The sequence below is a fragment of the Xenopus laevis genome, chromosome 6L (assembly GCF_017654675.1).
Source record: "Xenopus laevis strain J_2021 chromosome 6L, Xenopus_laevis_v10.1, whole genome shotgun sequence".
Taxonomy (NCBI): Eukaryota; Metazoa; Chordata; class Amphibia; order Anura; family Pipidae; genus Xenopus; species Xenopus laevis.
The window spans coordinates 6,141,117-6,166,926 of NC_054381.1; the positions used below are offsets into that span (position 1 = coordinate 6,141,117).

Below are 25,810 nucleotides of genomic sequence, written 5' to 3' on the forward strand. Positions count from 1 at the left end.
GTGAAGATAAACTTGATTATTTCAGAAATAGTACAGAATATTTAATTGATTGTATTTAGAAAGTTTCTTATTTCATTATGATTATGCATGTGTAAAATTTTTATTTTAACGATAGTTGCCCTTTAAAGGGAAAATATTCTCTTTATGGCTTTCTGTGCTGTGTGCCTACAAATAAGCAAACATGGGTCATTCTAATATTTATTTCATTTCCCATAGCCGACGGCTCCCCTCGATCTGCCAATTACAGACTGAAACTGGCGCACATTAATGCCGCGGCACTCCTGGAGCATCCGGATTACACGGGATCTCTCCTTCCCGTGGAATCAATAAGCGCAGCCCAATCGGTTTCTGCCAACAGGAAGTTGTCTCCTCTGCAGAGCGGCCTACAGGAAGTGCTCCGGGAAGTGTTTCCTGTGGAGGGGACGTGCCGCTACGGAGTGGATACAGTGTATGGCTGGTATATTGGTGAGAGTCATTGATATGTCTGTGGGCTTCAGTGCACTTGCAGGAAGCAACACAAATGTGTCAGCTTTGAAACTCAACCCTATTCCTTTATTTTATAATTATAATGTTGCTGTGCAGCCTTGTCAAATTCAGCATCTCCTGACCCGTGGCTGATGCTGGCCTAAATGGCTGCTACAGGATCCCTGCAGCTCATGGGCCTCACTCCTATATCTCTAGGCCGTGGGGATAAGTGTGCGCTGCAGACAAGACTTCACAACTATGACTTTGTTGGGAATTCTGGGAGTTGTAGTTGTGCAGCACCATAGAGTTCGTATAAAGTCTCATATGGGTTTTATGATGGTTGTTGATGGTCACTAAGTTCCTGAATGTTTCTTCTTCCCGCTAGATGGTGAGGTTGTTGTAGACAGTGACAACAAGGCATTACCCCTTACTGATCTACAGACCCCAAACCTTCTGCAGTCTCAGGGGAAGAAGCCTTTGCCGGGGGGAGCACGGAGGTAAGTTGTTGTGTATTGGAATTGCCCGTTTTGTATCGCTGCTTGAGATGGGTTTTAGTGAGGCTTGTTGTCAGGATAACACACAGTCACAGAGCGACGTACTCAATGTTACTGACCAGTGAAGTCCAGGAGAAACGTGGGAATGTGTTAAAGGGGTTGTTCACCTTCCAAACACTTTTTCGGTTCAGTTGTTTTAAGATTGTTCTTCATAAACAAAAAATTTTTTCAACTGCTTTAAATCTTTTATTTTTTACAGTTTTCCCAAAGTTTAAAGTCTCTGGTGTTTCAGTCTGGCAGCTCAGTAATTCAGGTTCGAGTCCTGCAGCGAGTCGGGTACCCGTGGGTTAAACGCAAAAAAAGCGGGCACCCTGCCAAATTAGGGTAGGATTTTTAGGTGTGGGTATAGATGCAGGTTGAGGGTCTCATCTAAATTTCTTGTCTTATGTGCTATTGTCTATATTTTACTCCTTTTTAAAGTTTTACAAAATGTGTTTCTGCCTCGCCCACTTTTGATGATGTCACTTCCGGTTTGCAGCACCATCACTTCCTGTTTGATGGTGGTCGGCGGGTTGTGGGTCGGGTTGCGGAAAAGGCTGGTCTGGGTTGGGTAGCGAATCAAATTGGGAAAATTTGTTGGGTCCTGGTTTTAAAAATTGGTTCCGCGCAGGACTCTAATTGAGGTGCAGACCTGTAATGAAACTCAGAGATTCTGCTCAGCAGGGACAAACATAAGAAATGTATTCACTAAATGTATCAATTTAGAACAGCTAAAGAGTCAGCGCCACCTGCTGGTCAGTTTCCCACCAGTCTGACCAGCAAGTAGTCAAGGAAGTTGTCAGGAGAAAGAAAGAGGCTGATGTTCTTCTGCTTAGGAAAGATGTGAGAAAGGTTTCTAATTTTATTCCTAAGCAGAAGAACATCAGCCTCTTTCTTTCTCCTGACAACTTCCTTGACTACTTGCTGGTCAGACTGGTGGGAAACTGACCAGCAGGTGGCGCTGTTGTAACAAAATTCATTCATATTAACAGTACATGTATCCCTTAAAGGAATAGTTCAGTGTGAAAATAAAAACGGGGTAAATAGATAGTATGTGCAAAATAAAAAGTGTTTCTAATATAGTTAGTTAGCCAAAAATGTAATATATGGAGTGGAGCTGGAGTGAACAGATGTCTAATAAAACAGCCAGAATCCAACTTCCTGCTTTTCAGCTCTCTAACGCTGAGTTAGTCAGCGACTTGAAGGGGGGCCACATGGGACATTTCTGTTCAGGGAGTTTGCAATTGATCCTCCGCATTCAGCTCAGATTCAAAAGCAACAGATATGACCCATGTGGCCCCCCCTCAAGTCTCTGATTGGTTACTGCCTGGTAACCAGGGTAACCAGTCAGTGTAAACCAAGAGAGCTGAAAAGCAGGAAGTAGTGATCTGACTGACTTGTTATACATCAAATCTCTCCAGCCTTTATACATTATATTTTTGGCTAACTAACTATATTAGAAACATGTTTTATTTTGCACAGCCTGTCTATTTACCCAGTTTTTATTTTTACACTGAACAATTCCTTTAATATCTTGGAATAAAAACAAAATAAAGAATGTAAATTACAAAAAGGCTTAGAACAGCCCCCTCATTAATTTTACATTCACTTATTTCAAAGGTTTACTTATCCTTTAAAATTAGAAAACCGGTCACACATAGATAATAGAAAGTAATTGGAAAAAGTATTTAATTCTGGTGAAGTATCTGAAAACAACTGAAAAACGTGTTTGGTGAACAACCCCTTTGAATTAACTGTTAGTATGATTTAGAGAGGGGTATTCTGAGACCGTTTGCAATTGGTTGTCATTTTTTGTTTTATTTTTTTTATTGCAGTTTCAGCAATCTGGTTGCTAGGGTCCAAATTAGTGATGTGCAATCCCGTGGGTCGGGCGGGTTCAGCCAGACTCCTGCACCAAATATTCGGGTCGCGGCGGGTCTGGGTCGAGCTCTCCCTGCCCCCAAACTAGCACTTCTGGCACCTAAATTTCTAGACTCAAGGCCGCCCCATTTGTGACGTCGGGGCGGGTCTATAAATAGGGGGGTAAGAGCTGCCTGGGGTGGGTTACGGTTGGGTGTCAGTCGAGAATTTCTTGACCTGCACATCACTAGTCCAAATTCCCCTAGCAACCATGCACTGATTTGAATAAGAGACTGGAATATGAATAGGAGAGGCCTGAATAGAAAGATGAGGAATAAAAAGTAACAATAACAATACATTTGTAGCCTTACAGAACATTTGTTTTTTAGATGGGGTCAGTGACCCCATTTGAAAGCTGGAAAGAGTCAAAAGAAAAGAAGGCAAATAATTCATAAAGTGTAAAAAAAAAAATGAAGACCAGTTGAAAAGTTGTTATTTTATAACATACTAAAAGTTAAATTGATAAGTGAACACCCCTTTAATGCATAAAGGGGGCAACCTTTCTTCCCATTAGCTGACAGTGACCCCTTATTCATAGAACCATGTGATGCTCCCTCACCAATTGTTTTAATTCTAGATAAGCCCCCCCACCTTTTTTCTTTTTAATTAACCCACGAGCTGTACCCCCACGAGATCATTGGTTCCAAGGGCAGTTGTCTGTACAAAGTTGCAGGAGTCAGACGTCGGCTGTAGAACAGGATGGAAGGATTTCAGGCTTATCTCTTATATCTGCAGATTAGTGTCTGGGCTCTGCCACTCACGTGTCTCTTTGTTACTAACAGAATGGCCTGTCCTGTTTCTGATCCTTGCCTTACACTACATTGTGCTGGATTGAGAACCTACAGTTCATTTTAACCTCTCGCTCTTGCCTTTTCCTAGATTTGCCTTCGTGGGCTGGGACTTCCCCAATTTTAACTCTCGCAGTAAAGATCTGCTGGGCCGCTTTGTGATGACCCGACGACACCTGCAGGCTGCTGGCTACTTACTAGTGGAGGTGAGTTCTTTTCTTAGCACTCAGCTGGCAGTGTCTCCTGACGTTTATCTGCTCACTTCTTGCACCTTTGTACTTCCTGCCCCTGGGCTGCTCTCTCTCCCATGAGTGGGGAGGTGCTTACAGGGCTTACTAAAGGGCAAGTCAATAAGTTTTCCCATTGCACTCAAACTGCTTAATGGCTTGTAGAGAACAGCACTTCTAATTCAGGCTAAGCCACGCCCTCATTGTTATCATGGGAAAGAGAGCAGCCCAACAGCAGGGGGGAGTATGCTGATTTAAAGCCATAAATAGTTTTAACCCTCTGAGTATCCAGCAGTGTCTGTCTGTCCCTCCTGCAGGTGCCGTACTATGAATGGCTGGACCTCAAGTCTGAGTGGCAGAAATCGGCCTACGTGAAGGACAAGATAAACAAAGCTGTGGCGGAGGAGATGGCCAGATGAGCCCCGCGCTGCCCGGGAAGAGCGTATTGTGTAAATAGGGATGTGTTTCGCCCCTGTACAGCTGAACGGGCAACTACATGGGCACATTGGGCCATTAATGCCAGAGAGGCCACCAAGGACTGGGACTGAAGGGCTGTATATATATATTTTATCAGATTCTCTATTTTATTTGGGAGAGAGAGTGCTGGTTCCTTTGTGGGAACGAGTGGCTGTCTGACATTCACAGCAGCAATAAACAAAAAAGTATATAAAAAAGAAAATAGAAAAACAGTAAAACAGAAAAACAAAACTGACCAATGGAGTATTTTCTTTCATACTAGTTGTGTTGTTGGGGGTGAAAGGGAACATTTCAGAAGCAGCAGGAGTTCTTTCCTTACAGCAGGAATAAAGAGTGAAATCAGTGTAGAGTGCAGAAGTATTCTGGCAAGAGCTGGAGATGTGGCTCATGTACTCTCATCCCTGCCCTCTCTCTCTCTCACTCTGCTAATTGATTCCTAATTACCTATTAATACTTGTAGCCTTGCCTTTTCCCCTGCCTGCTGAACAGGTACCCAGCCCTTTATTAAATGTGTCTTGTGTTTGTGCACAACTGCTCCTGAGAGGCGATTACAGAGTTTTGTGTTTACTGGTGCCCACATGCAACATGGAGGATCTGGCCACTATATAAATAACATGCAGGAGGGCAGTATCTCTCCATGCAGGCTGCGAGTCCAACAATACATTTACTAATACTGTACATATAATAATACTACTGTACATATAATACTGTGCATATAATACTACTTTACATATACTACTAATACTGTATATATAATAATACTAATACTGTATATATAATACTAATATGGTACATATAATACTACTGTACATATGCTACTACTACTGTACATATAATACTGTGCATATAATACTACTACTGTACATATAATACTACTACTACTACTTTACATATAATACTAACACTGTATATATAATAATACTAATACTGTACATATAATAATACTAATACTGTACATATAATACTACTGTACGTATAATACTACTACTGTACATATACTACCACTACTAATACTGTATATATACTACCACTACTAATACTGTACATATACTACTAATACTGTACATATACTACTGTATATATACTACCAATACTACTTAACTGTACATATACTACTACTACACATATACTACTGTACATATACTACCAATACTACTGTACATATACTACCAATACTACTACTGTACATATACTACTAATACTACTACATATAATACTGTGCATATAATAATACTAATACTGTACATATAATACTGTACATATCATAATTCTGTACATATACAGCATGTGACCAGTATGTATCTGCCACCCAGGTGCCCCATCATACTACTGGTGGCTGCTCACTCCCTGCTATTGATATTTCCCCTGATACTTTATTACCCAGTGTCAGACATTACATAGAGTTGCATCACTTCACACTGTGCTCCTCCCCCCTCACTGCAATCGACAGGCTTAATAATAATAAGTAAATGTTCTTTGTACCTTCTGTACTTTACTGGCGTCTGCTGAGCTGCAACTATAGGGGCCCCCCTGCACCGTCCTGTACAAAACCTTACTATGTTTCACTGGGGGAACTTTACTCTGTTGCCTGTATTTGAAATCAGAACTGGGGGTAAATTTTTGGAGGTGGGGATCACCCCTGAATCATCACCCCTCTGAATCATCAAAACCACCCCCTTAATCATCAACATCCCCCCTCAAATCACCCCCTGAATTATCACCCCCCCCTCGAATCATCACCCCCAGAATCATCACTTCCTGATTCCATCACCTTTAATATATCCTAGTGCTGATCTAATTGTCTCTACTTCCTCTTTGGCCAGTAAAGAGCAGTGCATCTTTGCTTTATGGCAGAGAGTGGAATGTTACATCAGCACTGCCTGTACCTGAGCCAATATAAGCTGTTTACTTGTCCCTCCAGGCCGTCATTGTATTGGCCCATGTCATACTGCCTTGATAAGCATTTGGTTTCCATGGAAACAGCTAAAATACCAGTGATTATTATAAGATAATTACTTGGCTGGTTTGTGACTCAAACACAAGTTATTTCTGGAAAAAAACCTTGAGTTTCCTGCATTCCCCATTCACAGCCGCCATGCTCCCACTTCTAAGGAACAGATAAGGGTAAATATTCCTCTTGTTTATTTAATTTCCCTGTTTCAAGGTATTTGGGGTTTATGTTCCCTCTAGACTTGGACTGTCATTATGGGGCGTATTCTCAAAGCTGCGTAATCTAGAGGGGAACAAAGGTCACATTTCAGTGGTATTAAAGCTTTTTGAAACCAAAAATGTTATTTTTCTTAAACCATGAAGGCCGTGAAAGTTCTGAAAAAAAATCTGAATATAAAAAGTATGAACAGTGAAAAATCTTGTTTTACACAATAAATCTCAAATGTTTATAGAGTCTTCGTGAAATAAAAAACAAACAAATTTAGAGAAACAATATGAAAAAGGAAATCCGGATGTTAGTAAATAAGGCCCTTAATGGTCTTAAAGTGTCACTTTGGCCTTTGCACGTGAATTAACACCAACGTTGTGATCGTGATTGACTGCAAAAAAAAAAAAAACACCCCATAAAGGTCTGGACTGGCATCTGTGGGGGGCTGTTTGGGCCCCTGTGTACTTGGAATATCAGGAGATGTTTAGAGATCTAATCCTGACACCCTGTACAAAAGTGCCAAGACGTTACACCTGGGGAACTCAGGCATCTGATATCCATCTACTCCAGGCCCGGACTGGCAATCTGTGAGCTCTGGCAAATGCCAGAAGGGCTGCTATAAGGTCCCATAGAAAGTCATTATTTAGTGGGCTGATTGGGTCTCTGTGTAGCTGAAATGCCAGGGCCTATTTTAATTCTCAGTCCGGACCTGATTTACTCCTGGGAAGGGACATCCTTAGCCCTGGGACTGTCCATGAATATGAATAGGAGAGACCTGAATAGAAAGAGGAGGAATAAATAATAATACATTTGTAGCCTTACAGAGCATTTGTTTTTTAGATGGGGTCAGTGATCCCCATTTGAAAGCTGGAGTTAGACAAAAAAAAGCAAATAATTAAAAAAAACAATAAAAAATGAAGACCAATTGAAAAGTTGCTTAGAATTTGCCATTGTATAACAGACTAGCAGACCATCAGAACATTATATTTGTATTTCCCAGCTTGTCTAGTCTGGCAGCAACAATAGAAATCCTGGAAGCCCCCAAACTTGACATTAAAGGGGCGGTTCACAGGAGTTCAAGAAACTTTTAGTATGTTATAAAATGGCTAATCCCAAGCAACTTTTCAATTGGACTTCCTTTTTTATGAACTTCAGTTTTTGAATTGTTTGCCTTCTTTTCTGATTATTTCCCGCTTTTAAAGGACTGTCATCTTATAAAAACAAATACTCTGTAAGGCTACATTGTTATTGTTACTTTTATTACTCCTCTTTCTATTCAGGCCTCTCCTATTCATATTCCAGTCTCTTATTCAAATCAATGCATGGTTGCTAGGGGAATTTGGACTCTAGCAACCAGATGGCTGAAATTGCAAACTGAAGAGCTGCTGAATAAAAAGCTAAACAACTTTTCAATTTGTCTTCATTATTTCTTTTTTTTTTTATATAGTTTTTTAATTATTTGACTTTTATCACCTGACTTTTTGCAGCTTTCCAATGGAGGTCACTGACCCCATCTAAAAAACAAATCCTCTGTGAGGCTACGCATTTATTGTTATTGCTACTTTTTATTACTCCTCTTTCTATTCAGGCCTCTCCTATTTATATTCCAGTCACTTATTCAAATCAGTGCATGGTTGCTAGGGGAATTTGGACCCTAGCAACCAGATGGCTAAAATTACAAACTGGAGAGCTGTTGAATAAAAAGCTAAATAACTCAAAAACCACAAATAATAAAAAATGAAAACCACTTGCAAATTGTCTCAGAATATCCCTCTCTACAGCATACTAACAGTTAATTTAAAGGTGAACAACCCCTTTAAAAACAAATGCTCTGTAAGGCAAAAAATGTATTGTTATTTCTACTTTATATTACTCCTCTTTCTATTCAGGTCTCTCCTATTCATATTCCTTATTCAAATCAGTGCATGGTTGCTAGGGGAATTAGAACCCTAGCAACCAGACTGCTGAAATTACAAACTGGAGTAAAAAAGCTAAATAACTCAAAACCACAAATAATAAAAACCAATTGCAAATTGTCTCAGAATATCCCGCTCTACATCATACTAACAGTTCATTTAAAGCTCTTTAAGGATTAACCACTTTGGTGCCAAGCTAGAAAGCCCAGATAGGGTTAAATAGAGATTGAAATGTGAGTTTTGCATGGGAATGGTTGCTGATGGGGTTCTTGACCTGCAGTGACGCACACCCTGCCAGTGACATCACACTCCCTGCCTTGTTGTACCTGCGACGTCACACACAGGCAGCGCGTCAGTCCGAGAAGCTGCGCTAATCCCCGGGAGGCCAGTGCGCATGCGCGTCTCTCAGCAGCAGCAGCGCAGGACAGAGGGATGCAGCAAAGATCCAGCTAATGCTCCCGAGTCTCCCATCATCGCCCCACGCTCCAGCCTCTCTCTCCTCATCCCTGGCCGGACTGTGAGCGGCGGCGGCAAGATGCCAGGGGAAGGGGCAGCGCACACTGAGGCACAAGCAGGTGAGACACAGGAGGATTCAGTGAGATCAGCTGATGAGGCAGTTGGGGTGACATTGGGGTGACATGGGGGGGGGGGTGATTTGGGCAGAGACAAGTGATTGGCAGCAGGGGGGGAGCACAGGCAGCTCTTTGTCAGACAGGTGTGTGGGGGGGGGAGATCACTAAGATCACTGAGTCATGTTTTATCTTCTGCCCCAATTTCCTTATTATCCCCATAGCCCCCCCCTTACCCCAATCTTGCCCCCTCCTCATTGATCATTCACTGCACCAGCCAATGACATGGTTCCTTTTCCTTGTGCGTAGTACCAGCCGGGCACCGTGCCCATCCCCTGCCCCAGCGCTGACACAGCAAGGCCTAATAAGCAGCATCATTACACTAGTGCTCCTCACACTACAATTCCCAGCATCCCCTGTGAGGCACAGCAAGGCCTAATAAGCAGCATCATTACACTAGTTCTCCTCACACTACAATTCCCAGCATCCCCTGTGAGGCACAGCAAGGCCTAATAAGCAGCATCATTACACTAGTGCTCCTCACACTACAATTCCCAGCATCCCCTGTGAGGCACAGCAAGGCCTAATAAGCAGCATCATTACACTAGTGCTCCACCAACTACAATTCCCAGCATCCCCTGTGAGGCAGGGAGAGGGGGGGGGTATGCACAATATCTCCTCCCATACACAGAGGCTCATTTCATTTCCAAAAACCCTTTCCCCAAATTGCCCTCCATTCCGGGGATTGTACAGTGATGCAGTGGTTCCTCCCGTGTATTTGTGCTGTGTCAGCCCCGAGCCTGACGTCTATTATGGCCGCCTCGCTCTCCCCTCTGGGTGACTTTGTGCAGGTCACCTGAACGTTTGGGGGAGAAACCGCACTTTTTTTCGTTGATTTTAAACCTGAGAGAAGTAGCAGCAAATAACAGCCGCTGAGTAGTGTGTGACCAGGGAATTGCAATAAACCCACAGTGTCCTCTGCAGTGAGAGACTCCAGTGTAGGACTGAAAGGGTTAAACACTGTACTAGCCAGTGCCAGGGGCACAACCAATCACATGACTTGTGCAGGGGGGTATATAATATATAACAAGTATAGTAATAGGGCGTGACCACAATATCCATATAAACACCAGATCCTCTGCACTATCAATATATATTTATATATAATTCATATATTCAGTCTGCCCATTCTATTAATGTCATGTTGCAGATGGGAGATAAAAAGTGCAGTGGGGCAAATGTTAGATTTTGTAGAATAGGATCTAGTTATACTGATCAGTGAGTGATACAGAATAGGATCTAGTTATACTGATCAGCATGTGATACAGAATAGGATCTAGTTATACTGATCAGTGAGTGATACAGAATAGGATCTAGTTATACTGATCAGTGAGTGATACAGAATAGGATCTAGTTATACTGATCAGTGAGTGATACAGAATAGTATCTAGTTATACTGACCAGTTAGTGATACAGAATAGGATCTAGTTATACTGGTCATCATGTGATACAGAATAGGATCTAGTTATACTGATCAGTGAGTGATACAGAATAGGATCTAGTTATACTGATCAGTGAGTGATACAGAATAGGATCTAGTTATACTGATCAGTGAGTGATACAGAATAGGATCTAGTTATACTGATCAGTCCACCATACAAAGTATCACTCGCTGATCAGTATAACTAGATCCTATTCTGTATCACTCACTGATCAGTATAACTAGATCCTATTCTGTATCACTCACTGATCAGTATAACTAGATCCTATTCTGTATCACATGATGACCAGTATAACTAGATCCTATTCTGTATCACTCACTGATCAGTATAACTAGATACTATTCTGTATCACTCACTGATCAGTATAACTAGATCCTATTCTGTATCACTCACTGATCAGTATAACTAGATCCTATTCTGTATCACATGCTGATCAGTATAACTAGATCCTATTCTGTATCACTAACTGGTCAGTATAACTAGATCCTATTCTGTATCACTCACTGATCAGTATAACTAGATCCTATTCTGTATCACTCACTGATCAGTATAACTAGATCCTATTCTGTATCACATGATGACCAGTATAACTAGATCCTATTCTGTATCACTAACTGGTCAGTATAACTAGATACTATTCTGTATCACTCACTGATCAGTATAACTAGATCCTATTCTGTATCACTCGCTGATCAGTATAACTAGATCCTATTCTGTATCACTCGCTGATCAGTATAACTAGATCCTATTCTGTATCACTCGCTGATCAGTATAACTAGATCCTATTCTGTATCACTCGCTGATCAGTATAACTAGATCCTATTCTGTATCACTCACTGACCAGTATAACTAGATCCTATTCTGTATCACTCACTGATCAGTATAACTGGATCCTATTCTGTATCACTCGCTGATCAGTATAACTAGATCCTATTCTGTATCACTAACTGATCAGTATAACTAGATCCTATTCTGTATCACTCACTGATCAGTATAACTAGATCCTATTCTGTATCACTAACTGATCAGTATAACTAGATCCTATTCTGTATCACTCACTGATCAGTATAACTGGATCCTATTCTGTATCACTCACTGATCAGTATAACTGGATCCTATTCTGTATCACATGATGACCAGTATAACTAGATCCTATTCTGTATCACTAACTGGTCAGTATAACTAGATACTATTCTGTATCACTCACTGATCAGTATAACTAGATCCTATTCTGTATCACTCACTGATCAGTATAACTAGATCCTATTCTGTATCACTCACTGATCAGTATAACTAGATCCTATTCTGTATCACTCACTGATCAGTATAACTAGATCCTATTCTGTATCACTCACTGATCAGTATAACTAGATCCTATTCTGTATCACTCACTGATCAGTATAACTAGATCCTATTCTGTATCACTCACTGATCAGTATAACTAGATCCTATTCTGTATCACTCACTGATCAGTATAACTAGATCCTATTCTGTATCACATGATGATCAGTATAACTAGATCCTATTCTGTATCACATGATGATCAGTATAACTGGATCATATTCTGTATCACATGCTGATTAATAATAAATCACTTGATGTATCATGCTCAAGTCAGTGTAACGGGACTATTTTCGGGAATCCAGCTCTGATTACTGTTACTTTATCCCATGCTGTATCAGGCTATAGTGCTAATAGATCCCTGAATGTTTGATAAATGAATCAGTGTTACTAAATATCTCTGTTTACTGCAACAGTCAGAGGTACAGTGTACTGGATCACTGTCTGTATCTTGTATCAATCAGTGTCACTGGATCCCTTCTTGAATGACATGATGCCCCCCTTCCTATTATGTATATGAGAGACCTCTATATTATACCCTTATAAGAGTAATGCAGCCTCCTTCTATTAAATACTAATGATTGTTACTGGATCCCTACTTTTGTCATGAAGTAATCAGTGCAACTGGATCCCTCTCTGACCGACACTCAGCAGTGTTGCTGGATCCATGTTTGTATAAGGATCTGTAACTCCCCCTTTATCCTACACTAATGCCTGAACTGCCCTCCTTATCCTTTGTAACATTACTTTAAAGGATGGTTTACCTGTAAGTTTACTTTAGTATGTAATAGAATGGCTAATTCTGATCAAATTTTCAATTGGTCTTCATTATTTATTTTTTATAGTTTATTTGACTTTATCCAGCTTTCCAATGGGGGTCACTGACCCCATCTAAAAACAAATGCTCTGTAAGGCTACAAATGTATTGTTATTGCTACTTTTTATTCCTCATCTTTCTATTCAGGCCTCTCCTATTCATATTCCTGTCTCTTATTCAAATCAGTGCATGGTTGCTAGGGGAATTGGGACCCTAGCAACCAGATTATCAGAATCGCAAACTGAGAGCTGCTGAATAAAAAGCTAAATAACTCAAAAACCACAAATAATAATAAATGAAAACCAATTGCAAATTGTCTCAGAATATCCCTCTCTCTCTCTACATCATACTAACAGTTAACTTAAAGGTGAACAACCCCCTTGATAGATCTACTCTGTAGCTTTCTCCTGCTGGTACAAGTAGATCCCATGTGTATCCTGTACTCTCAGTTGGACTAGATCTTCCCTGCACCAAGTAACTGTCACGCTCTACCTGTTAGTTTGACTAGATCTCTGCTGTACAGTGCTGTTCAAGGTGCCCCATGTGATCCCTTCTATACATTGCACCTATTAAGGTTACTAGATCCCCTCTGTACATTGCACCTATCCTATAGGTTACTGGATTGTTTGTACCATGTACCTCTCAGATTACAAGATTCCTCTATACCAGCAGCCTATTGGTATGACTAGATCCCTCTGTGTATTGCAGCTGTCAGGGTCACTAGATTCCCTCTGTACCAAGAGACTGGCAGTGATATTACAGTAGATCCTTCCCTGTAATGCCCCACTGCTGCTACTACTACTACTACTACTACTACTACTACTACTACTACTACCCCAATACTAGCCAGGTGCCCAAAGCCACTCTGAATGAATACTAATTATAGCATTTAAAGGGTTCACCTTTGAGTTAACTTTTTAAGTTTGTTATAGGATGGCTAAGCAGCTTTTCAATTGGCCTTCGTTTTCTTCTTTTTCTTTTTTAATTATTTGCAATTTTCTTCTGACTCTTTCCAGCTTTCAAATGGGGGTCACTGACCCCATCTAAAAAAGGGATTCACCGAATCCACTGTTTGGGTTTTGATGAAATCCCCGAATCCTTCGTGAAAGATTCGGTTGAATATTGAACCAAATCCGAATCCTAATTTGCATATGCAAATAAGGAGCGGGAGAGGAAAAAGTGGGAAAACGTTTTTTACTTCCTTGTTTTGCGACAAAAAGTCACGTGATTTAACTCCTGTCCCTAATTTACATATGCGGATTAATGTGGCCAGACACTGTCAGATATCAGTCCTTTAGACCAATTTGGCAGTTTATCTGACAGTGTATGGGGGCTTCCAACGGCTCTCCCTGATGGATATCTGGCCAAGACATTAATCGGGGAGGGGTCAAGGGCCGCATTGGCTAGTTGATGTGGTCCTTGTCCCGTTGTCACTCATTCTCTTCTTTGTAATCTGATCTTTGGCCCTAACATTTGGATTAACCCGATATCCCTTACTGTTGGTGGGAATATTGGGGAAAGATCCTTGCCAAATGGGTGGATCTTTTCGTGTATGGCCACATTATGTTATAATTATTATTATATATTATTATGTTATATTATGTGTATGGTTTAGGATCGGCCAGGCACAAGGATTCGGCCGAATCTAAATCTTTATGAGAAAGGCCGAATTCTGGCCAAATCCTGAACCGAATCCTGGATTTGGTGCATCCCTATTATTAGTGATGTGCGCACCAACCCGCCCCACTGATGAAATCACAAAAGGGGCAGGGTTGGTGCGGGTCTATAAAGCCACAGTGTAACCACCCGCAAATGGGGGTGTGAGGTCGGCCCGAACCCGGGCAGACCAGCAGGTAAACCAGTGGGTCCCGCGAGTATCGGCCTACACATTACTAATCCCCATCTAAAAACAAATGCTCTGTAAGGCTACAAATGTATTGTTATTGCTACTTTTTATTCCTCATCTTTCTATTCAGACCTCTCCTATTCACATTGCAGTCTCTTATTCAAATCAGTGTGTGGTTGCTAGGGGAATTTGGACCCTAGCAACCACATCGACCGTATCATGAGGTTAGTGGGCACGAAACGATCATGCGTCTAACTATTTTCGTCTGACATCGGTTAAAAAGACCAAATTGGTCAGGTTAGAAAATGTTCAGCATTCACAGTGAAATTTATCTATTGTCCAATTGTTTTCAGGGCCGAGCAGGCGGCTACCCACAGTCTCCCAGTTTCAATATATCGCTTGAAATTTTCTTTTTTTTGTTGATTTTCAAATTGTGTATTTAAACTATCGTTTCCGGGCCTATGATGACAAAAAGATCTTTTAAATATCTTAAAGGGATACTGTCATGGAAAAAATTAGTTTTTTTCAAAGCGCATCAGTTAATAGTGCTGTTCCAGCAGAATTCTGCACTGAAATCTGTTTTTGAAAAGAGCAAACTGTTTTTTTTTCTATATTTCATTTTGAAATCTGACATGGGGCTAGACATATTGTCAATTTCCCAGCTGCCCCACTCATGTGACTTGTGCTCTGATAAACTTCAGTCACTCTTTACTGCTGTACTGCAAGTTGGAGTGATATCACCCCCTCCCTCTCCTACCTGTCCTCCCAGCCTAACAAAAGAACAATGGGAAGGTAACCAGATAGCAGCTCCCTGACAAAAGATAACAGCTGCCTGGTAGATCTAAGAACAACACTCAATAGTAAAATCCAGGTCCCACTGAGACACATTCAGTTACATTAAGTAGGAGAAACAACAGCCTGCCAGAAAGCAGTTCCATCCTAAAGTGCTGGCTCTTTCTGAAAGCACATGACCAGGCAAAATGACCTGAGATGCACCTACACACCAATATTACAACTAAATACACTTGCTGGTTCAGGAATGACATTTTATATTGTACAGTCAATTATTTGCAGTGTAAACAGTGTCATCTAAAAATAAAAATTACATCATAAAAATCATGACAGGATCCCTTTAACATCTACGGCCACTGTAACTGCTTAATCCATGTGCAAATAATATGGCATTGTATGAAAGCAGGCGATTCTTCTAATTAGATTGTGTGGAAAAGTGGAATATTTCCCGATTAAACTGTATCTGAGAGGAGGGAGTTCAGTGCTGGGAGGGACTATTCACAGCTGTGTCACTGGGAGTAGTGTCACTTCATGGTAAACATAAACAAGATGGCTGCCAAATACTTCACGCCTCACAAAGTAAATGGAAAGCAGCCAAAGTTTCCAAACAGCCCAATAAGCACGTGGACTATTGCAGCTGTCCTTATCTTGGACTTTGGGAGATTTCTGGAGATGAATGAAAAGCCTATGTAAGAGGATAGAGTCGAACAGGGTTGCCAGGTGTAATTTTCATAACCAGCCAAAGTCGGCTACAGAACAGACCAAAACTGTCGGAGAGGCACTTCAAAAGCAGCCAAAAAATAGCACAATATGTGCAGTGAAAAAAAAGTCTGCAAAATAAACGAATTTATGTGAAAATACACCATTTTCAAATCTTCACTGTTTCGTAAATTTTCCCATGAAGCAAAATGGGACAGATTCGCCCGTCACCTGGAACGTAACTAGGGGGGTCCAGGAGGTATAGGGGTCCCAAGATAACAAAATATATAAAATTTCAAAAAATATTGGGAAAACACCTCAACCTCTAGACATTTTGATGGCCAGAAGATTTTTGCCCCAAAATTGTCTGAAATTTAAGAAAGTCACCAGAAAACGCGAGAATGGGGGAGAGACTGGGGTACAGAGCCCAAATTCTGGTAACTCCCGACGTCTACAGTCAGTCCCATTGCATGATGGGTATTGTAGTCTTACATTAAGCTTGGCAGTTGGCAAATTGTTAAACAAAAACGACATTACCCAACATGCATTGGGAGATGCAGGCTTGGCACATTAGGGCAAGAAAAGACTTCGGCCGGTTTGCAAAGTACATACCAGCCAAAGGCCCAAAAAGTAGCCCAAATCTATACCTTGGCTAGTTTGTACTTTCAAAACCAGCCCAGGCTTTAAATTAGCCAATTTGAATGGAAAACAGCCAACCAATCCTGCAGTCGACCCTGCATCATTTCCTGTCAGGTGATCTCTCAGAGCAGCACAAAATGGTGGCTGAAGAGGTAAAGGGCAATATTTACTGATATGTATATGCCAGTTAGGTAATGTGCTTATTGTGATATATATATTACCTGCTGGTTAGCTATCGTGAGCGTGTAGTGTTCCTATAGAATAATCTCTAAAATTTGTGACTTCATTGAAGATCTTCCTGAAACGAGTGGGAACATCGGAATCAGCTTCAATATTTTAGCCTAAAACTAGGGATGTACTGAATCCAGTATTTTGTATTCGGCCGAACCCCAGAATCCTTTGTGCAAGATTTGGCCGAATACCGATCCTAATTTGCATATGCAAATTAGGGGTAGGAAGGGGAAAACATTTTTACTTCCTTGCTTTGTGACAAAAGTCATGCGATTTCCCTCCCTGCCCCTAATTTGCATATGCAAATTAGGATTTGGTTCGGCTGGGCAGAAGGATGGGGCCAAATCCGAATCCTGCTGAAAAATGCAGAATCCTGGCCAAATCCCGAACCGAATCCTGGATTCGGTGTATCCCTACCTAAAACAGGGGGCTTCGGCCTACACAGAGTCCCTGTCCTTATTCCTATATAATTGTATATATTAAAGGAAAATTATACCCTTAGACTGAATACTTAAAGGGGTGGTTCACCTTTAAGGTAACTTTTATTATGTTAAAGAACGATCAGTTCTAAGCAACGTTTCAATTGGTTTTCATTATTTATTTTTTATAGTTTTATAGTTATTTGCTTTTTTCTTCTAACAGCTTTCAAATGGGCGTCGCTAACTCCCTTCTAAAAAGCAAATGCTCTGTAAGGCTACAGATGTATTGTTATTGTTACCTTTTTACTGATCCTTCTATTCAGGCCTCTCCTATTCATATTCCAGTCTCTTATTCAAATTAATGCATGGTTGCTACCACATTGGTTAAGATGCAAACTGGAGAGTTGCTGAATAAAAAACTAAATAACTCAAAAACCACAAATAAAAAATGAAAACCAATTGCAAATTGTCTCAGAATATCACTCTCTACATCATACTAAAAGTTAATTTAAATTTGAACAACCCCTTTAACCAACAGATTACATTTATAGTTTATATCAAATTAAGTGACATATTAAAGAATCTTACCAAACTGGAATATATATTTAAGTAAATCTTTAACATCTCTTGTCTTGAGTCACCATTTTGTGATGGTCTGTGTGCTGCCTCAGAGATCACCTGACCAGAAATACTGCAGCTCTTACTGTAACAGGAAGAGATCACCTGACCAGAAATACTGCAGCTCTAACTGTAACAGGAAGAGATCACCTGACCAGAAATACTGCAGCTCTAACTGTAACAGGAAGAGATCACCTGACCAGAAATACTGCAGCTCTAACTGTAACAGGAAGAGATCACCTGACCAGAAATACTGCAGCTCTAACTGTAACAGGAAGAGATCACCTGACCAGAAATACTGCAGTTGTAACAGTAACAGGAAGAAGTGTAGAAGCAAAAGACACAACTCTGTCTGTTAATTGGCTCATGTGACCTAACATGTATGGTTTGTTTCTGTGCACCGTGAATCCTTAGTTCTTTAAATGGCAATTTTCCATTTAAAGTGATACTGACACTAAAAAACCATTGTTCAAAATATTAATGTACATTAAAAGTTACCTATAGCTCATGTTGATCATTTTTCACTGATAGATCTGTTTTTGTAAGTAATTGTTACTTGAAGTTCCTAAACCTGACTGTTTTGCCAACCTGACTGTCGCTTCTCAACATGTCAGAATTTCTAATAATAACAGACTGCTGAAGCTAAAATATGGCAGCCCCCTCATAGAGGAACATGGGGGATCAGATGAGTAATTTAAAAGCATTGTGCAAATACTTTTATGGCAAAATGATAGATTGCGTGCAGAGACAATGTTATGATAGATGTAAAAAAAGGTTTAATAACTGGTGTCAGTATCTCTTTAAGATTACCCAATGACACATACTGCTAGAAAAGTATATTTTTTTCAAAATGGTTTATTTAGATGGAGCAGGGATTTACATATGTTTTATGTAATATAAATTTAAAGAGACCTACGTTGTTTGATGGTACCGTTTTCCTTTAAATGAGAAAGAAATTTAGAACATGTGTATAGCGTTTTCATGTAGTATTATATTGTTGCCTTCTACAGGGTCGGACTGGGGCCCACCGGGGCTACTACCCCAGGGCCCCGCTCCGACCCCTGCTGGCGCTCTGGCGTGCTTCATTGGGCCAGTGCTCATGCATGCGGCTCTGCGTTTGTGCGCATGCGCACATCGCTACCTTTGTGCGCATGCGCAGTTCTTCTATCGACAAAGTTGGGTAGCGCCCTCCAAACTAAGTAGCGGATCTGGGTCGGCGGGGCCCACAAGAGACCTGGGCCCACCGGGTTTTTTCCCGGTGTCCCACCAGCCCAGTACGACACTGGCCTTCTAGCTTTCCAATGGCTTGTCCTGTTTTTTTAAGATATTAAAGGAGAAGGAAAGGCTGGAGACACTTGGGGGAGCCAAACATTAGGCACCCCCAAGTGATTGTAGCGACTTACCAAAAACCCAGGGCCGGTGCTCCTATCAGGAGAAATCTGCACCGGCCCGGGTTATAGGAGCGAGCACCACGGAGATATCTACTTCCATATTCGCGCAGCTGCGCATTTCCCCGGACTGACGCATGCGCATTTGAACGAAAAAGCCGACTTTAAAGTTAAAGTTCGGCTTTTAGTTCTAATGCGCATGTGCAGCTGCGCGAAGACGGAAGTAGATCTCTCCATGGTGCTCGCTCCTATAACCCGGGGCCAGTGCAGATTTCTCCCTTTTCTGTCCAGTGAAAGCCCTTTCATAACTGTCCCTTTACGATGTGCATCACCCCAAGATTTGTCATTGGCCTCAGCAAATGTACATGATCCCGTAAAGGTCTTTTGTGTGTGTTTAAGGCACCAGATACCAGAATAAAAAGAATTCAAAGTACACATTGTTATCTGACTTGGAATTTATTGTTACTGTAGTTCTCAACCCAGTCCTCATGACTCCACTGCAGTCAGTAGGACCAGTTCATGGGTAGATAATTCTGTCTAATTCCCTTATATTGCTATGGGATAGTCCAGAACACACACATACAGGTACATTTTACCATTAAAAGGATTTGGGGCATGCCAACTGAAGACACAGTACCTGAACCAATAGTCCGCTTGAAAAACCAAAGACTGCCTTGTCCTAAAGTAAGCTTATAGGTATTATCATCCTTTGTCAACTGATTAGATTTTTTGTGTTTGTTATTTTGTAAAATGATACGTTTCCACCTCAAAAAATGTAAATACTCATAATTATTGTTACAGGATTATCACCGTTTGCTTCCACTGCCTCAACTCCTAGTGGTGACTCCACAACGCCCAAAGTTTTAAGTCCGCTGCGAGATTGTCTTCTGCTGAGCCCAGAACACGATGCAGAAAAAGACCTGGAATCCTCATATCTACAAGGCAAGGAAGTAGACAGGCCTCAGCCTGAAGGGGCAAGCAGTGAAACTCCTCCAGGGGGTTCCACCGCTATTCAACACCTGGCCTTTGAGGTGTCTAAGGAACCTGAAGAGCAAGAGAGTGAAGATATTCACAAAGAACAAATCAGCACTGAGGTACTAAGGCCGGACATGCTCGATACTAGAATTGTGATGGGTGAAGAGACCTCTTGTGACAGTGAGGAAACAGGCACTGTAAATAAACTGCTTGGCCTTATTACTGAACATGAATCTGTTTCATCAGATACTTTGGAAGATGAGGGCTTCTCATGTAATGCAAAAGCTGAACTTTCTGGACAGGTTTTTGAGCAACTTGGCACTAAACAATTTTTTGTGTCAGATCCTTCTGATGAAATGCACTTGGAATATAATGAGTCTACAAATGATTACTCTTTGAAGGAAAGTTTCTTTTCACAGGGTGAAGCAGTAACTGATGTGCCTTCATTATTTCCGGAATCCACCAAAGTGTCACCCTGCAATTTGACCGAGTGCGAGATGCAATCGTCACAAAATAGGCATGCATACAATGTAGATTCAGACCGCTACACTACTGCTCCTTCCACTCCAATCAAAACCCTCTATTCACACCTTAAGCACCCTCCTTGTTCAAAAGACAGTCTCGGAGATGACCAAAATGACCCAGAGAATGATAGTTTATGTTCTCCTCCGACCTCGCCCTCTGGATCCTATATTACTGCTGAAGGTAGCAGCTGGGCTTCTTCAGCTGCTTCTGGCTCTCCATCATACTCTCCAAATTTGATGGCTGAAGGAGAAACAATGGAAACTTCCACTAATTTTGCAGACCCTTCAACTACACATGAGGAAGGTATTTGCGAAGATCCATGCTGTATGTCTCCTGACATACTAGAAGAAGAAGATGAAGACATCCCGGAATTTTATGATCATAATTTAGAAGCTGAAGACATTTTTGTCACCAATGAAGAGGTCATCAATGGAGATCAAAGTGTTGTCCAATCTAGTGAAGAAGAAGAAGATGATGAAGATGAATGGGAAACAGATTTTGCACCATCATTTACCAGTATTCCACTCTGCACAGAGTACATTAGCACAGTTGCTTCAGAATCTTTCTCTCCATCTTCTTATGAGCATGACCAGGAACCTCTGTCCATTGAGAGCTGCTCTTCAGAAACCCATGGATCCCTACAGGCAGCGAACACAGATGCACTGCATTCTGAGATATCAGGTGTCATCCCACAGTGTGTTGAAAATGATCACATGATTCCTGCTTTCATGCTACCATTCCATGGAAGTTTAATATTTGAGGCAGAGTCAATGGAAATCACCTTGTTCCCTCAAGGAGAGTCAACAGAGAGTGAGGTGGTGTATGGGGAAGAGGATGATGACAGCACCTCTGCCTCCTTTCTTCATTCTTTGTCAGAGACTTCCATAAATGAAGGGGTAGATGAATCCTTTGCTTACCAAGATGACACATCAGAGTCTTCAGATTCTGCATCTTATGATGGAGAAGAGGATGAGAAGCGGTACAGCACAGAAGAGTATGCTGTGACAAATGATTCTGCTTCCCAAAATGTAGAGGGTCCTGTAGAAACCAAAAGCAACTCTTTAGATTCTAGCTGTGAGAGTGAGATGGAGACATCTTCTGATCTGACTGATGATGGTGAAGTTGGAGTTCCCTTGAATACTGAAGATCTTCAAAAAGGAATAGAACATGTTGTGGAGAAGGTGAGTTCCAGATTTGAGACTGGCCCTCAGGAAAGTGCAAGTGAGGCTGAAGACTCTGATACATACAATGTTACTGAGCAAATTTCAGACTCTCATATTAGGAGCTCTGTTCCTGAGACGGAATCTCAGTATTTGTGTGCTACACAGAAAAGGGAAGAAAAGCAATTGAGGTCAAGGCCTGAAAGCCCAGTAGGACAACAGTCTACATCATCAGGATTAGATGTTCTGAATGCAGGGACTGATAATGTTGATGAATGCCTGATTGCATGTTTTGATACAGATGAAGAGCTGGATTCTTTACCCCCTCTGAACACAATGACAGAGAGTATTAGAGCAAACAGTCAGCAGCATGAGCAAAGTGGAAGGCAATCATCACTAGCTATTAATGTGACCGAAGATGTATATCAGTTCTCCCCTGAGGGTGAAGATGATGGATCATTTGAAGAAGATGAAGTACAAAGTAATGTGAATGTGGCAGAAGCCTCCAAGACAGAAGCTACTTCATTGTCTTATATTCTGGAGACAACTGACAAAGAAAACCAAGACATGATCTTGTCAAATGTAGAAAAGTTTTCTGAATATACATTGTCTCAAGATGCCCAAAAGAGCAGAGCAGAGGAATTGGCTGAAGAAGAGTGTTTATTTGCCTGCTATGACTCTGGAGATGAACAAGAAGATGTCAGTTCTCTTGACCGGCAGGCTATACTTGCTCAGATATACAGACAGCAAACAGAAGTTGAAGTCAACTATATTATAAACCAAAGCGCCTGTGGCTCAGATTCTATCATGTCTGCAGGTTTTGTGGAAGAAACCATGGCAGAAAAATCATACCAAGCTCCCAAAGATTTATTGACAGAGCCAACTTCAATGGATTATAGTCATGCCCTTTTTAATAATCAGACAGAATCATCTCTGAAAATGGACACTCAAGCTTGTCTAATAGATTTGCCCTGTGAGATAAGAGAGGGACAAATAAAGTCCACATCTGGGGCAGAACATGATAATATTACATTACAAAGCAACCCTACACCCACCAGTCATTTCCAATCAGAGAAAAGCAGACCAGACCTGAAAGAAAATATGGAGGTTTGCAATGACGAAAAGCCATGTGTACAAGAATCACATATACACTCATCAGCTACTGGACTAGCAGATGATGAGAAAGGTCCAACTAAATTACAGGTTGAAGTTGAGCATTTAGATCCAAGGACTGTATCTTCAGAGCACTGTGTAAATAATGTGATGATTCCAAATATAATGGACAAATGTCCATATGTTGTGAAGACTGAAGAGTGTGGCAAAAATTCTGACAAGCATTCTGAGGTCACTCTAATTACCAGTTCATTGAAACAGAATATTTGCAATGAGAGAGAGGTACAACCTGGAAATAGGAGTCAAGGTGAACATGGAGCTGTCAGTGTAGGTGTTGAACACCATGTCTCCAAAACAAACCCAGAACAAGAGCATGCTGCAGACAATATACCAGTGCATAGTGATATTGACAACTCAGTACATGTTCAGGATGATATTGAACCCACCTCACAAGTACCCCACAAATTCCTTACAAGTACTTCACATGTAGATAATGAAAACTTTCCTAGCCCTAATTCTCTTTTAGATAAAAAAGAAAAGTTTGATAAAGATATAAGAAATACTTGTTCTCTGTCCAGCCAGCCTTCATGCATGGAAGTCAAAGGCAGCAGAGAAGTGAATACAGAGGATGGCCCTGAAGAGCTGCTAGATATAAGCTCAAGTTCAAAGGATTGTGCAGGGAGTACAAGAAACACAAACAGTACACTGGAAGGGGAGGACACGAGTCAATATCTCCGACCCTGTTCCCCAGTCTATGAGACTGAAACCTCACAGACCCTAAAGATATCCAAAGAGTATAATAGACAGAGCAAAGAAGATGGTGATGACGCTCTCTCATTGACACATAGTGATGCTTTACTTTTTGAATATAATCATAATAATCCAGTGGACACCTGTGATAGTGTTTCTAAAGGATCCAAGGAACAGAGAACAAAGGAGGAAAGGAGAACTAAGGAAGAATACAGTTTGGGGTTATTGGTTGTGAATCAAACCCAGGAGAGAGATTCTCAAAAGTGTTCAGGTGACTTTTTGGAGACGGCTGAAAAACTTGGAACAAAACAGACAGAGCTGTTCAGTGACATTCAAGAAATGGCACAATTACTGCAAGGATCCTTTGGTAAATTGAACCATCTGGATCTTGGTGTTCGGTCTGCCAGTACAGAAAAAGTGGTATCAAAACCTAGGGTCAGCATTGAAGAAATGGATGTGAATAACAAGTTAAGGTCCGATTTACCGGTAGATGAGCAGAGTCAGGGTGAAAAATGGCAACCTACAAAGAAAGTCCACGTTTGTTCACATGAGGGTGGAACTGATGTTCAGAAGAAAAAATGTCCATTAAGTGAGGAGCATGGCCACGAGAGCATTACCACCAGTTCACAGAGTACATGGCCAGTTCCCTCTAACGGAGACGAGGCACGGATGGGTAAAAGAGAAAATGATGACGATCAAAGTAGGTCAGGTGAAACCATGTCTTTGGAATTCAAAGACGAACCTGAGCCACCCAGTGTATCAGAAAGCAACATTCCTGACAGAGGTCCAAGTAATGGATCAATAGATGAAGTGGAATCCAGTTTCCTTAGTAGGACGCAAGATGAGAAGGGTCAATGGGAAATGCCACACCCTGTTAAATTGGTGGACTCAGAGCATAAGTATCATCTGCATGGGAGCCCCAAGCCTGGGCCTCTTACCCACAATCCTTCAAACAGTGATAACCCTTCTGAGTATACCTGCTTTAGCATAAATAAAGTGCCTCCACCAATCTGCTCCATGCCTGACTGCACTGCGCAGGAGAAGAAGAAAGCTGAACAAATTGCATCTTCCATAGAGACCACAAGGGAACCTGAGAAATTGTTCTTTGGAATGGATCACAACAAAACCCTGTCAGGTAACAGAACTTTTGGTACTTCTCATTGTTTAGGGGGCAGTGGGTCTTCCTATAACCAGGTCTTATGTTTTCAAACCTACCCTCTATTCAAATCTATCTACCAGTGATGCCAATGTTAGGCAACTGTAACCATACTGTAATCAGAATGGACCTACTCTTTGTATGCTGAGGGCCATGTGCTCCATTCTGATTGGCCAGTCTTGACCTGGGGGATGAAGGATATGGGTACAGGGGTTGAGAGGAGAAATCTTCATAATTAAAACTAAAAAACAGTATAATTTGGAAAATATATTAGGTCTAATTCTGGCCATATCTGAATAATAATAATATAGTAATATAGCATGACTAGAACTAAGGATTCAATACACTTTAGTCTACTGATACCTGGTTGTATTGTTTCAGTTCTTCCTCAGTCCACTTGCAAGACCCCAGAAGTGAGTAGCAAGTGTCATGGAGGGAATTATGAAGAACCTGTGGGGAAGAAAAGCCTCCTCACTTTTCATCCGTCTGAACTCAGCTCTTCCAGTGAGAGTGAGCTGACTTCCTGCGGGCCGGAGATGCCTTCACTTAGGGAAACATCAGCAGTGACCCTCCTTGGTATCACCAAGCCAGGCCCCAGGCAGAGAGGCTGTGAGTCGCTTAGTCACAGAGGTAAGTAAGTTCAGAAAATACAAAGTCCTTGTTCAACAGAGAGGGCAGCAAATGCAAAGAGTGATAGGGCAGTGAAATGCTTCCATTTGAGAGAAGGCTTTGCCCTCTCCTCTTATTCCACCTGCTGGAACACAGGTCATAGGGAGCATTGAAATT

General features: G+C 41.3%; 2 protein-coding genes and 1 non-coding gene across 5 annotated transcripts in view; all 3 read left to right on the top strand.

The window, feature by feature from the left end:
* Positions 1-4,645, top strand: part of tbrg4.L (transforming growth factor beta regulator 4 L homeolog) — a 14,644-nt gene extending 9,999 nt beyond the window's left edge. The window contains exons 8-11 of one of the 3 annotated variants that reach the window (XM_041565325.1): positions 217-465; positions 851-962; positions 3,798-3,912; positions 4,229-4,645. In XM_041565325.1, coding sequence (XP_041421259.1) covers positions 217-465; positions 851-962; positions 3,798-3,912; positions 4,229-4,264 — 512 coding nt within the window. In that variant the 3' untranslated portion in view covers positions 4,265-4,645. 3 annotated transcript variants of the gene reach the window in all.
* LOC121394922 lies at positions 578-713 on the top strand. Its single transcript, XR_005962093.1, has one exon. It is a non-coding gene; the product is annotated as a small nucleolar RNA SNORA5 (small nucleolar RNA).
* A 4,197-nt stretch (positions 4,646-8,842) lies between the features above and the next one.
* The window catches only part of LOC108718680, a 29,239-nt gene continuing 12,271 nt past the window's right edge, over positions 8,843-25,810 (top strand). The window contains exons 1-3 of the mRNA XM_018267020.2: positions 8,843-9,059; positions 20,147-25,003; positions 25,406-25,654. Of these exons, the coding sequence (XP_018122509.1) occupies positions 8,879-9,059; positions 20,147-25,003; positions 25,406-25,654 (5,287 nt within the window). The 5' untranslated portion in view covers positions 8,843-8,878. The remainder of the gene's footprint in view (positions 9,060-20,146; positions 25,004-25,405; positions 25,655-25,810) is intronic.